The following is a 14,619-nucleotide window of genomic DNA, read 5'->3' as shown; positions in this document are numbered from 1 at the left end:
TAATCAGGTGGATGTAGAACAAGAGGGCCACTTTTTATTTGCTTTGTGTTTAAAGAACATGGTGAAAAACCCTCTTTGCAGTATTGAGTAACTTTATCTTATCCAGGCATAATATTTCCAATAGGATAAAATATCTTTTATTTTCACATCTTACAGATCTGGCTTCTGGTAACGCAGGACAAGGGGACTGCTCGGTAAATATGGCAAACCTCTCTCCATTGGCTTCTCCAGCCAACCTTTTGCAGCAAACAGAGGACCAAATTCCCTCTAACTTCGAAGGGCCATTTGTGAACTTGCTGCCTCCTCTGCTTCAGGAAGATTACCTGCTGAGCCTTGGGGAAGAAGAGGGCATCAGTGATCTCTTTGATGCTTATGATTTAGAAAAGCTTCCCTCATTGGTGGATGAATTTATATACAGCTGATTATATTTTGTTAATTATTTTCCATATAAACCATTTTTTTTTTAAATGGAACCAGAAATCCTGCTGTGATTCTGTGTTGTCCCCTCCCTCCTTCCTACTCCCAAGTGTAGCATTACAGAGTCAACCACAGACTCCTGAACAATGCTGACATTTTCAGGAAATACTTCCTAGAATAGTATGAACACAACTGTAGGCTCTTGCAACAAAGCCTTGTTTAACCTTAGGCTCCAGGCCTTGTGCATCAGCAAATGGCACATCATGCAGGCAGGTGATCATAAATGGTTCCTCTCTCACCCCTCCCCCAATCTCTGCTTACTGTGTACAGTGGGCTTGTGGAGAAGGGCTCAATGAACTGGTTTAGTCACAAATAGCAATTTTTTAAATTGTATTTCAAGCTGTGCCTTCTGTGGAAAACGCATGTCTTCTGAGTCTCACAATATGGATTGTACCTGCAGTAAATGTAAATAGGAAGTAATGCAAGAGTGTGTAATGGGTTTCTTGAACTCTTCCTGGGAATGTTTAAATTACTCTCATAATGCTCAGTTTGAGCAATGTATTTGTCTCAGTATGAGGTCAGATACTAATGTCCTTATAAGTTTTTAATAAAAAAATAAACTTTAAATATAGTGTATATTACAAATATGGGCAAAGATTACAGTTCTGCCACTTCTCATAGTAACCACAGATTTTTAAAATGCTTACATATGTGTGTGAAAGTGTTTCTCTTTTTAAAATGAAACAAAGATGCACAGTTCAATTTTACTGCCCCCAGTGTGCACACTAGACCTGGTACATAAATTTTTGTGGTACTAAGTGGGGCTTTGTGTTAAGTGCCTACTAGATATGCACTGTGTTATTCTCTCTATGGAAAATAATTTATACCAAGCTTTGTTTGTTCAGTATACCATATTTATAGCAGCGGGTAAGCTGCCTCTGCTTCCAGCTTTTATAATTCTCCTCGCCAGCAACGCAGAGCTTTTTTCCCCAAAGCAAGAACTACATAACTGTAAGTACCACATTAACTGAATTAAGTTTATTTTTTGAAACTCTTTGGTAGTATAGTAAAGCACCAATATTTATTTTTTGAAAGTGAGAGGAATTCTAATAAGTCTTAAATATACCTTCTGTTTTTGTTTAAAATGTTGCCACTTTATGGGCTAAATGTTGGTGTAGATGATGCCCCATATAAACTTTTTTTTGTTTGTATTACTGTCGTGATTATCTGACACACATAGTAAATTAGTACTATTTTGTATTGTAGTTTGCATATGATGTATGCAGGTTTTCTGGTACCATTGAGTTGCTGCTATAAAAGCTCACATATGAAATGACTAAAAGTAACAGTACTAGAATAAGAACTATATGACTGAGCTTTAGAATATAACAATGTATAAAGTGCAACACATTAAGAACTGTTAAACAGTGTTAAGTGTGTGTTTATATGTACAAATGTGTGCATAGTTCATTAAGTGGTTATATTTAAGTTGATATATGTTCTGTACTCACACTTTAGTTATGTAGCAGATTTGTACAATAGGAATTAATTTGTAAACACTGCCAGAATATTTTCTAGCTTGTTCGTAATTTTTTAAGAGTTTTTTTGTTAAATGATGTGGATCTGTAAATAAAATTGCAGTATTTAAATTTTAGTCTTGTGGAAGAGGAAAGTAAAAGTTGTGTAAGCATGACATTTTCTGAGAGACAAGGGGGCACTTTGTGAGAAGGATAAAATTGAGACTAATAGATTATATTATTGTCCTTTTTGTTATACTGTTTTGTATAAATTAAACACTTGTCCCAATGTGTGTGGGCAAAATACTAATCTAAATTAGCTTTGCATTGTATGCTAGTTGAGAAAAAAGAAACCCTGTAAAATAATGTTTAAAAAAAAAAAAGCTTTTATGAGTTTTGTAAATAGATTTATTAAAGGGTGACCTGTTCTCTAGCTGTGATCTTACCACTTTAAATGGATGTAATTTGAATAAATTTTGTATGGTAATGAATCAATAAAAAGGATTTTTTAAAGAGTTTAGATTTGTATACAGGTGTTTATTTTTGAATATTTTTTAAACTCTTGTTACTCTTGGTACTTTTAGATCAATATCATTTGTCTTAAAGAAGTCCTTCATCAGGTATAGATGTTACTGTTGTTTTTTTTTCCCCTCTTTTATTTAATGAGAGAAACTTCTTCTGTTTATGAAGAATTGCTTATTAATTAGTCAGGTTATACCATTCAACACCAGCAGTATTCCAATAGATTACTTGTCTGTGTAGTGCTGACAATGTGCTCAGTGCTGTACAAGACAGAAAAACAGACAGACCTTTATAATCTAAAGAAAAGGCATGCATACAAAATGTGACGCACTAGGAAATCGAGTGGTGGGATGACAATGTTTTATTTAATTTAACTTTAAGCATTAAGAATTCCTACTTATGGGCTTCACAGGAGAAATGGTTTTTAGGAGGTTGGTAACTTAAGGAACTGATGGGAAGACTCCCTGTCTGAATCAAGATTAATTACACTGAAGACATTGGGGGTATGTTTACACTACAAATGCAAACCCAGGCTTAGTAGAACTTGAGTTAGCAGACCCAGGGTTTGTTAACCTAGGGCTTGAGCATCTACAGCCATTTGTATCCCTGGTTATGAATTGTTGAACCCTGGGTTCCAATTTGGGTGTCTAGGATCCACAGAGCATGATGCAGGCTTCAGTCCAACCACCTATATCTCAGATTTCCTAGTGCCCTTCCAAAGTGTGGCCACTCTAGCTCTAGCCCTTTGTTCATAGTGCAGTGGGGAAGAACTTGACGGTTCACCAACTTGACTGTCCAGAGAACAGAAGGAAAGTTAGCCCACGGGATTGTGAAATATTTTTGGTGGACTCCCAAAGCAAAGTCCATTTGGGCTGCTTCTACACTGCACAGGAATAAGGCTTGAAGCCTGGGTCCTGGCTTGACTCAGGCTCAAACCCTCCATTCCCATGGGGTTCTAGGACCCTGGGTCCAAACCCAGGGTTAGCAAGATTTTTGGGTAGACAGAAGGGTGGTTAGGTTTGAGCCTGAGTTCAAACCCCAGGCTTACTGCAGTGTAGACATACGCTGGTGTGACACTGTCATAAAAACAAGGTAACTTAGAAGAGAATCAGGGTCTTTGCCTTACCTCCCCAGTCAAGGCAGGATCTGTCTGGATGCTAGAGCTGCACCCAGGCAGCTGATGGGCAGAATCCTGTGCTAAGTCTCTATCTGTGTAAAACAGGTATTTGTTCCTTCTGCCTTCCCCTTCTGAGACTCCAGCATGGTGGGCAAAGATGGAAAACTGAGCTTGTTGTCAGGGGAGACTGCCTACTTGACCAAAAGGGATTGCTGACAACCATGAACAGGGTTGGATATTCCTGATAATGACCTTCTGGTTTCTCCACAGTGGCAGGGAAATGGAGGAAGAATCTTTTCATTCTTTCAGTGTCTGGGTTTAGGGTACCAGCATCTTTCCCTGCCTGCAGCAGTTTATGAATACTATATCTACCAATGGTGGCAGTTTGCATGTTTTTTCCCCCTGATTCTCATAATCTCCTTTCTGGTCCAGAGATACACTATCCCGGAGAGAGGCCAGGACTACTAGCCCTTAAAGTTTTCAGAAGCACCACAAGTGACAGCAAGCAGGAGGAACTGGTTTCCGAACATCAGCACTCAAAATGAAAGGCTCCCTCCCAGTTCTCAGAGGACGCTTTGGAGAAGCCAGTAATCCAGCTAACAGTTACATCCATACTCTTTCCTACTTGAAGCTGTTAATCATCTCTTTCTCTCCTCCCTGGATTCCTAGATCTCTGTTCCTTCTATGTACTCCATGCTGGAGCTCTAGATGAGGGAGACAAAACAGGGAAAAAAGACCTCAGATTGAGGTTCTGCCTTATGTCCCTAAGTGCCATTCCTGTGACAGAAGAGCACCTGGACAAATCCTGCTTCAAGCGGGGTTGTTGGTCTGAAAATGTTAAGCAGAATCTTAATTGCGACTAGCGTTGTTCATGTTCTGGAAGCCAGATTTCTTGGTGAAACACACCCTTTAATTACTTCTGAAGAAAGTGTGCAGTGTGCACTTCAGTGTGTCTTGTGCAGCAAGATTTAAGAAATTTATGAGGCACTACAAAAATGTAGGAGGCACTTGCCTTTTTCCATCTGTTTGCAGCACCCCAATTCTGGGAAGTATACTAACAAAATTTCAAGACCAGAAAAGACCATTATGACAAGATGGCTATTGTAGTATAGATGAACCTGAACTAATCCAAAATTCAGATCCAACTTTGTAGATGGATTTGAAACCATCTCTAAAATGGCCTGAATTCATGATCTCACTGAAATTCCAGCGATAGCTACTGATGGTTTACTCCCAGAGTCAGATGAAGGTCTAGCATTTCTTTTGTGGGAGTCACTCTAGATAGTATCTGTCAAACCAATCCTTTCCAAAAAATTTACTAGGACCTTAGTAGGTTCTGAATCCAAACCTTTCAGCTTGGTTCTTTAACCAAGGTGTCCTTGTGTGCTGAAACATCCTTGGCACGGAAACCTTGGAAACTCATTCTCAAAACTCCACTGGGATATCTCTGGAACCTATTCATTCAGTGCTACCCCACCTACTGGCTCTGAAGATGGCTAAGACTTCTGATCTGAGACTAATACCTGAATTTTTAAAATACCCCGGTGTATAATTGATTTAAGTCATATAAGGTCCAAACATTGGCATTAATGCTTTGTTTCTGAAGTCTAGTCATAAAGCTTTCCTAGGGTCTGCTCCACTATCAGCTGCTAATGCTCAATCACTAGACCTGCAGTCTTGTTCTTTCTAAGTGAAGTCAATTGCACATTGACCTCCCCTGATCTACCAGGGAACAACAATAAATAACTTTTGGCAGCTGCTCCAGGTACAAAGGTCTTGGTTCTGATCAGAGTGGGCCCTTTGGTGATCTTCTCCCCCTTCCACCTCCCACCTCCCCGATGCTTTAGTCCTAGAACCTATTCTATTGCAATGCCAGGAAGACCTTGGACTTTCATCCTTCATTTGGGCATAGTAGACAATCTGCTTCAGGAGCAGATCCCTCAGGAGTTACTTACCTGAACCTGAGTACTCAGGTAGCAATAATGTCCAATGGGAAAGCACTTAACTTGTAAATATGGGATTCTCAATTGAGATAATCAGCACCAAATTCTCAAAATTGTTGGTGTGTTAGTTCTATTGCTATGCCACAGCACAGGCTAATTTTCACCTATAAGATGACATGTCCAGACTAGGCCTCTTTATTACCAGTGACAATGCCCATTCTCTCCAGTCCAGAGTCAAACAAGACTCACATTATTGACAAACTCCCTTTTCCTTAGACTGGAATTGGGAATTTCTCTCCGTTCCCTCTGATTCCATTGGTTCAGGAGAGCTGCCTGCATGTCAGTTGAGATGCAGCAAGACATTGTCATAGCCAGAATGGGTCTTGGCAGTCTGGTTCAAACATACTCTTTGTCTTCAAGTTGGGGTAAAACTCTCCACCTGATCCTGAATCATTTCAGGTTGACACCCTGACGTCTCAATTGCAACTGTGCATAATGGGGGCATTTTTCAAAAATCTTGTGGTTTCTTATAAAAAACAAAACAGGAGCTTTTGACGAAACATGCTCCTCTTACTTTAAGCATTGCCATCTGTTACACTTCAAACATTCAAAACCATGCTATTAGTTCTTCCAAGTTGCATGGGTTGTAACTTCAGCTTCTAGTCTCACATGCTTAGGGCCAACAGTCCTCACTCACCTTGCAATACTCTAGCTGTTAGAAGGATTGCTGCATGTACCATCAGGGCTACTTGAGGCAACTGCTTTGCCTTCATGGCTGCTCCAGAGGAATCTGGATTTCTTTATAACAGTATGCATGGTTGTGTTGTGAGTGCCATGGGGTCGATGTATTCACTTACCTGACCAGAGGTCAGGTATTTCCTGTAGTGCCTGTACCACTTTTGATTTAGGGTCAGAGTCTTGTTTCACAAAGCTCTTGGGATCTCTGGTCTGCTAGTTCTCAGAATATCATCTGTACTGTGGTACTGGGCTCTGTACCTTTAAGTACCTTAGGTTCAGAGATGGAAGTCTGTGGGAACGGTGCTACAGAAGCCCATGTGTAGTTATGCAGAGGCAATTGGAACTGGCAACTGAATAAAGAGTATTTCTTTCAAGCACCTTGGGCTCAGAGTGATTCCTACACCATGTGTACAATACACCCGAGAAGAGGACATTTCTCATAGCCGCAGCTGAGATACAGACTGCATGGCCAGTCCTCTATAAACTTTAGTCCAGTGGCTCTCAAACTTTTGTACTGGTGACCCCTTTCACACAGCAAGCCTCTGAGTGCTACCCCCTCCCCCGCGCCCATATAAATTAAAAACACTTTTTAATATATTTAACACCATTATAAATGCTGGAGGCAAAGTAGGGTTTGGGGTGGACGCTGACAGCTCATGACCCTCCATGTAATAACCTTGTGACCCCCTGAGGGGTCCTGACCCCCAGTTTGAGAACCCCTGCTTTAGTCCATATGAGAAATGTGATCAGGTCAGTCAGTACCTCAAATATCAATTTTCATTCTCAAATCATCTCTGTTTCCATCTCAAACAGGCCTCGAATTTACATGTATCTCCCCAACTCTCTTTTATACATTTTTCATTACCCTTAGTAAGACTTGGCAGGTGTTGAATCACCTGGCTATATCAAAAAGTTTACAACAAATTTGAAGACAACATCCATTGCAGGCCTTCTGCCTTGGTTGTAGAATTTGAAGAGCTGTTGCTTGAAGTTCTGCATTTGTACATATATAGGAAAAAAAAGAATGTCCCTCACTTAAGTTTGATGTGGGAGAGTGAAATTGTGGTCACTTCCAGTATTCTCTTGAACTGCTTTCTGCAGCTGATTGCTTGTTTTGGCAAGCCCTTTCTGGGTCTTCAGGCTTTGCAAGCACCTGATGGAGCTCAACATGAGGTCTCGGTTGGACCTGAGACCTTCCCACTCCTTGCCTCATCAACTGGAGCTGTCAAGCACTGTCCTGCAAGTACCAACAGAATACTCCAGCACACCCAAGGATATCTCTGAAAAAAGGCACGATGAGGGTAAGGAGAAACACCCTTAGAGGAAGGAGGGCAAAACGACCCTCCTAAGAAGAGGGTGGCTTTCCCCCTTCCCTTGGGATCAAGTGAGACTCCGTTCCCCTGAGATGGCTCATCTGGAACTCATGGGGATCACGGGCCAGCACTGACACTACCAAGAGCTTTTAATGCTCTGAAACCATCTGCAAAGGTGTGTCAGGACAGTATTAGCAGATTGCCTTTTGCACCAGTGGTTTCCACGCTATACCAAAACAACTGCATCCATACCAACATATCCAATTCCAAAGCCAGTTTTCCTCCTGCCTGACCTCAGTACACCCTGCTTGAGAATCTGGCAATTTACACGGATTCGGTGTCACTGATCCCGACAGACTTGGTGATAGAGACTTCCATATGTTGTCCACACGTCACTCTCTATCCTAAGCTCCAGTAGGGCCAGGGACACTCCCACATTGTTGGGATGCTATTCATAAGGCTACACTTCCAGCTGAGCTACCAAAATGTGGAGCTGGTACCAATGGCTCCACCCTTTGAGTCCAACGATCCTTACTCTGAGGAAGAGCAGGTTCCATCGATGGTCTATACCTGGGCAGGCCAAGCAGTACCAAAAGCTGCTGAGAAGGATTGCTGACATTCTCCAGAGATCCTGCTGCTGGTTTGTGAAACCATTCGATGTCCATTCTCTGCAGACCTGAAACTTATGTAAGGGGACTGTTGCCCCCTTACTAACATTCAGTGGGGGTGTTTTGGTTTTCTAGCTCCCAGTACTAAAAAGGGGAAAGGGTTGATGGGGAATCAGGACCCTGAGACTGACAGCCCCCAGGAACAATGGGGAGAGGCCAATGCTCCAGCTCATCCTGAATGACAGGGCGGGCAGGCTAATCAGGGAGTCAGGAGGCCAGGGAGGTCCCGTCCTCCGTATGAGCTGGATTTGCCTGGGTCAGACAGACAGAGTGGGGCCGAGCTAAGGAGAAAGCAGGAGCCCAAGCTAAGCTGGGGAGCAGAGCTGTGCCAGATCCAGAGAGAGCAGACCCTGTCCTGGGAGCAGAGCTGCATCCCCAATGCCAGAGGTACATCCCAGAGAGAGCAGATTTGCCCTGGGAGCAGAGCTGCAGCAACCAGAGGCAGAGGGGCCAGAAAAGCAGCCCAGGAAGCAGGTCAGTGCTGGGAGCAGAGTCACAGAAGCAACCTGCAGAGGAGACCTGTCCTGGGAGCAGAGCTGCAGCAACCAGAGGCAGAGGGGCCGGAGAAGCAGCCCAGGGAGCTGGAGGCAGAGCAGCAGCAGCAGCAGTGCAGAGACCGAGTGGTGGAGCTGGGGCTGGAGCTGGGTGCTGTGAGCAGCTGGGGAGAGCGAGGGGGACCCTGGGCAGCGGGCCCAGCACAGGGAAACGCCTCAGCCAAGGGGCTCTGCAGGCCAGGCTTGGATCATAAGCCCGACAGGGCGGGGGCGATACTGGAAAGAAGGGTCCTACCACTTAGAGCTTGAGAGCGTGTGGCCACCACCAGAGCAAGTGTCCAACCCACAGCATCCCTGCAGCAAAGCCAGGGCCTGAGAAGAAGGCCTGGGACTTACAAGGAACAGACTGTGAACTGCCCTGACATTCCAGAGACACTGTTTGTGATGTTCCCTGCCACAGAGCGGGGTGATGTGTTTCCTTTAACCTTTCCCATTTTTCCTTATTCTTTTTAAAATTAATTGTTGATTAAATAACTTGCATTTGCTTTAACTTGTATGTAATGGTCAGTGGGTCAGAGAAGTACCCAGTGCAGAGAGAGTACCATGGAGTGGGGACACTCTAGCCCCTGTCCTAGGTGACCACAGCAGGGTTGGGGGTCGAGTCCCCCAGGAATCCTGGGCCCAGCCTTGTTGGGGTGTTACGAGGACTCTGCCAGACAGTAGAGTGGAAGGGGCATCCTCAAGGGCAGGGAGGCCACTGGGTAAAGGAAGTGGGAGCGAGGACTCAGATCCTTTCGCTAGCCCACTTCACCAGGGTAGTGCAGAAGCCAGGAAAGTTCCCCACAAGAGCGGGACTATTCCCCCCGCTTACACTTAGAGAATGAGGATAGATTTTGTTTGCTTGTCCCTTGCTGAAGAGGGTGTTGAAGTATTTGGTAGCTGCGATGTGGAGCATTTGAGATATAAAACTATTGTAATGGCCAGTGTTTTGTCTTTTTGTTGCTTTTCTCCAAGCAGTGGTTGCTCCTCCTTAGTTCTCAAGCCTTTTCAGCAGGGCCGGCTCCAGGCACCAGCTTTCCAAGCAGGTGCTTGGGGCGGCACTGAGAATGGGGTGGCAGTCCGTGTCTCACGGTGGCAATTTGGCGGCAGCTCTGCCGCTCTTCCCGCTGCGGCGGCTTTTGGGCGGCAGCTCTGCCGCTCTTCCGGGCGCGGCGGCAATTTGGTGGCAGCTCCGCTGCTGTTGCGGTGGCAGCAATTCGGCGGCGACTGCTTGGGGCGGCAAAATTGGTAGAGCCGCCTCTGCTTTTCAGTCTTCCTCTTCAACAAATGCAGAGGCACTAATTGAAAGACATGCTCTATTTCATTTATCAGACATTGGGCTTGATAATGATCACACATAGTATGGAAGAATAATTTCCCCTACTACAAGAATAACTGGGTGAAATTCTATGGCCTGTGTTATGAAGGAGGTCAGTCTAGATGATGATAGATTTAAAGCCAAAAGGGACCACTACTAAACAACATCAGTTATGAGGAAGGACATTTGAGAAGAGATTAGCACCACTCACTGCTGCAAGGTAGAGATGGGAGCAGTTAAAACTGACATACTGATGAGTTACTATCATTACTTTGTTTCATGGGCAGGATCCCTGAACACTGTTTATGTGTTTACCACAGACTTTACATACAGACTCAACACAAACATATATGATATTTTAATCAACAGCAACAATGTTTCAGTGTCTGATACCAGATAATGCACGTGATACATACAAGCTCTCAGGAACCTGGCCCACACCGATTAGTTTTTAAAGACTGCTTCAACACTTCATGGTGTATTCTGTTAACTCTTGTCTCTCTTTGTCCTGTTCTAATTTTTCACATCTCTCCCATTACTTTGCTCTCACTGATATCCTATTTTCCTGTGACTGGCCTCAGATAAAAATATTGTATAATTAGTTTAAGTGTAATAATATTCATAGATGGAGGAAGAGACTGCCAGGCTTTATCTGCTGTTAGATAAAAAGCTTCTATTAGTAGACCCATGGCTTTCACAACTTTTCTACTTGCTATAGGGAGAAAATCTGTTATTTTTACAAAAAGGGATTCTAAGGCCACTGCAAAATGGATTAGCATGACATCCATAATGCAATTACAAAAAACTGTGTTTTTAATGCCCTGAAGGAGATACAGCCTGCTCCAAAATAAAACTGTGAATATATGCACTTCGAGATGTTTCAGATACATTATAATTCTCTTTTCTGCAAGTTAAAAAAATATCAGTTTTGTTGTTGTTCTTTCCATCTGGTATTAGGAGCGGGGTGGGGGTGGGGGGTTTGGATGGGTTGGGGGTTCTGAGGGGGACAGTCAGAGGTGGGAAGTGGGAGGGGGTGAGGGCCAGGCTGGTTGGAGACATGTGCACAGCCTTCCCTACCTGGCCCTCCATACAGTTTTGCACCCTAATGTGGCCCTTGGGCCAAAAAGGTTGCCCAACCCGGACCTAAGCCATGTGCTGGGCCTTGGGGCAAACTCTGGACAGATTTATCCTGGAGGCCGCATGTGAGCTGGAGCTGTTAGGCATATCCCCCATTAAAACGCAGCCTTGGCAGGGCCCCGAAGCGGGCCCTGTTATGGCGTCAGCAGCCCAAGGTGAGTGGTGCTAAGTCCGGCGCTTTCAGCGCGAGCCTCCCAGGAGCCGGTGTGGGCTCGGAGCCCAAGCCGCAGGACTCCCTGCGAAGGTGCCACGCGCAGCCGGCAGGCAGGTTGCAGCCCCTGGCGGCGGAGAAAAGCAGGGACACGTGCCCCAGCGTCAGGGAGCGGCTCGGCCACTAGGGGGCCGCGGAACAACGAACAATCTCCCCACAAACCCGGCCCCACCCTCCCGCGTGGAACGTTCGGCAGCCCCAGCCCCAGCCCCGCCTCCCTCCGCCCCGCGAGCGGAGGTGGGAGGAGCCCGGGACTCAGAAGGCTCAGCGCAGACCTGGGGGCGGGGCCAGCCTCGCTCTGGTAGGGGGTGTGTTTGTGCGGAGCTGAGGGCCCAAGGTACGGAATAGTTTGGCCGCCCTGGGAGCCTGTCGCGGCTGCGACGTTTTGACGTGTGAAGGGGCGGGGCGGGGCGGGCGGCCGGCATCATGGTGGAGTCCAGCTGAGCGCGCGGGCTGGGAGGTGAGTCGTAACTGCCACTCTTCCCCCTCCCCCTCCCCGAGTCGTTTATTCAGCGTGTAGCCCCCTCCCCCAGCGGGTCTCGCGGGGGCACAGCCTCCTCAGGCGCGTTTCTGGGGCTGCCGGGGGGCGCGGGCTGGCCCCTCAAGAGCAGCGCGGGGCGGTAACACTCCCCGGCCCCTTGTGGTGGCACATCCCCCCCTTCCCCCGCCTGCGAGCGGCGGCCCCCCGTGTTAACGGGAGGTGGGGGCGGCTTGTGCGGAGCCCCTGGGGTGGCGGTGCCCGGGGCCCTGCGCGGAGCGCGCGGCTGTGCTCTGTCCCCCAGCTTGGGCAGCCCCTTGGCAGTAACGGTAACGTCGTAGCCGGCTCCCGCCTGGCGCTGCTGGTGCGCAGCTCTCCACGTGCGTGTGTGGGAGGGGGCAGGATCATTGTCCCCATTTTACAGATGGAGGAAACCGAGGAGGCACCTGCCCGGCAGTCCTGGGGTCGTGTGGCTTGTGCGGACTCCGCGAGCGAGCGCGGAGCTGCCTGGCTGGGGTCCTGGTACCGTGGCACCGCTGGCTACCCGTGCGAGGCATCACCCAGTGTCTCCAGCAGGCTCTGCAGCTTGTGCTGTCTTGGCTTCTTTGCTGCCTATACCTGAGCCAGCTAGCTGCAGACGCGCTCTGTGATTGCAGTGTGGCATATCCTGGAGCACAGAGGTGAAATTACTTGCCTGGTCACCCAGTACGCCCGAGGCCGCTGGGAATAAACCCAAGACTCCTGAGTTCCAGTCTGTTGTTCTAGCTATTAGGCAACACTGCTGGACCCATGTTCTAAGAATATGTTGGCTAAAGCTCAGCGTCTGGTTTCTTCCTCCCATGGTGTTTCAGTGTTATGAAAGATGACAAGATCTGTTAGTTCAGTCCACCATGATGCATTCAAACCAGAATCTTTTGAATGCCAAGATTTGTCTATTCTTTCCTTTTAAAATATATATTTTTTTAATATGAAGATGAATCTGTGAGAAGGCCTGATGCAAATACTATCATCTGTGATGTGTTGGAGCAGAAGTGACTGAACAGACAGATTTCAGAGTAGCAGCTGTGTTTGTCTGTATCCGTAAAAAGAAAAGGAGTACTTGTGGCACCTTAGAGACTAACCAATTTATTAGAGCATAAGCTTTTGTGAGCTACAGCTCACTTCATCGGATGCATGAAGCTCACAGACAGAAGCTCACATTTACTAATCAGTGATACTTATGTGATCTCAGCTCAGTTCCTTCTGGGGCATATGTTGATGTCAAAAATCACCATCTAGTTAACTTTGTTAGCACTCTGCAGCAAGGACTGAATGATCAATAAGAGAAAAGTACTGACTTAATCCCGAGATGTGGTCTCTCTCAATCATTTGCTGCATTGGTAGCGCAGTGTTCAGGAACTTGCATTATTACTGCATGTACTGTATTCTGGTGGATAAATCAGGATCTTCCATTTATAGAGCTCTGAGATTAGTATCTTTCCAAAACACTAACACTAAACGCTCTTAAAGAAAATAACGCACTTCAGAGTCAATATGTAGCTCATAGTGGTCATACTGTGCAAACTCATCAGGGTGACCAGACAGCAAGTGTGAAAAATCAGGACAGGATGGGGGGGTCATAGGAGACTATATAAGAAAAAGACCCCAAAATCGGGACTGTCCCTATAAAATTGGGACATCTGGTCACCCTAAAACTCATTAGTAAACAAAACTTTTATCAATACACTTCTGCCACCTTAGACTTCTCTTTTTACTCTGAACATTTATCCTTATCTAGAATAGCTGCCTTACTTCAGGAGTCTGTAAACATGTTCCTCAGGTGCCAAATGCGGAGTTCCGGTACACAGCCAAAATTGAAGTGTTTACTAAGTTATGTATTTAAGAACACATAAATCAAATTCAATAACTGATATTCTATCTATGGCAGACTTGTGAGTATGTTTAGGTGAATCTTGTCTCTAAGAGTCTTTTCTACTTTTCAGATACTTTATTCAAGAGAACTTAAGGCACGTTGCAGAAATCAAGGTATGTTTTTAGTCTGGTCATGGTGTTTTAGTATGTTGCTTTAGAGCTATCTAATTTTTTTCACTTTATGAACCTGAAAATAGGGTTTGTCTAATTTTAAAATGCTTTGTTCCATAACTTGTCTCACGCTTCACCTAGACCTTACTTAAGAAAAGAGCAGTAGTGTCTTGGAGCAATTATTTTTTCCAAGGGCCTCTTTACCCCTCTCTTAGCATAGATTTTTGGTTTTCTAATTCATACAAGGTGGACTGGTTTAACTAAATCAGTTTAAACATTTGTTTTTAAATTTAGTTAGATTGGTGCAGACTTCTACACAGATAGTTAAATCAGTTTAACCCAGGCTTATACTGATTTAGCTAAGATGGTAAGGAATTGATTTAACAAAGTCATCGTAAGACAGGCTTAAATTGAGTTATGAGTGTTCACAGAGGGTTTTGTACCTGTTTGATTTTTAAATCACACATTTAATTAAACCATTGCAATATGGTGTGTATATTGGGCCTGTGTAGTGTTTTATTGCATGCTAGAGGAAGAAACTTCAGACTGGGGAAAATGAATAATATAAACTTAATTGATTACCTTTTATAACTTACTTCTGGAGTGTTTCATTCGTGGTTAGTTATGTTCTCAGGTTAGCAGTATAAGTCGACTGACATTATGTCCATCTTGTTTTTTTATCAAT

At 45.1% G+C, this 14,619-nt stretch overlaps 2 protein-coding genes across 7 annotated transcripts in view; both read left to right on the top strand.

Moving 5' to 3' along the window:
* Positions 1 to 2,461, top strand: part of E2F3 (E2F transcription factor 3) — a 63,249-nt gene extending 60,788 nt beyond the window's left edge. For all 3 annotated transcript variants that reach the window (XM_037893060.2, XM_037893058.2, XM_037893061.2), the window contains exon 7: positions 157 to 2,461. In XM_037893060.2, coding sequence (XP_037748988.1) covers positions 157 to 422 — 266 coding nt within the window. In that variant the 3' untranslated portion in view covers positions 423 to 2,461. The remainder of the gene's footprint in view (positions 1 to 156) is intronic.
* A 9,239-nt stretch (positions 2,462 to 11,700) lies between these two features.
* CDKAL1 (CDK5 regulatory subunit associated protein 1 like 1) overlaps positions 11,701 to 14,619 on the top strand; it is a 653,278-nt gene continuing 650,359 nt past the window's right edge. For 2 of the 4 annotated variants that reach the window (XM_043540053.1, XM_043540054.1), the window contains exons 1-2: positions 11,738 to 11,894; positions 13,895 to 13,937. The gene's annotated coding sequence lies outside the window, so the exon portion shown is untranslated. Of the gene's footprint in view, positions 11,895 to 13,894; positions 13,938 to 14,619 lie in introns of all 4 variants that reach the window. The other 2 variants (XM_007054896.4, XM_043540055.1) reach the window with 2 other exon arrangements.

The sequence above is a fragment of the Chelonia mydas genome, chromosome 2 (genome assembly GCF_015237465.2).
Source record: "Chelonia mydas isolate rCheMyd1 chromosome 2, rCheMyd1.pri.v2, whole genome shotgun sequence".
In the NCBI taxonomy this organism is placed as follows: Eukaryota; Metazoa; Chordata; order Testudines; family Cheloniidae; genus Chelonia; species Chelonia mydas.
This window is presented reverse-complemented; position numbering and strand designations above follow the sequence as displayed.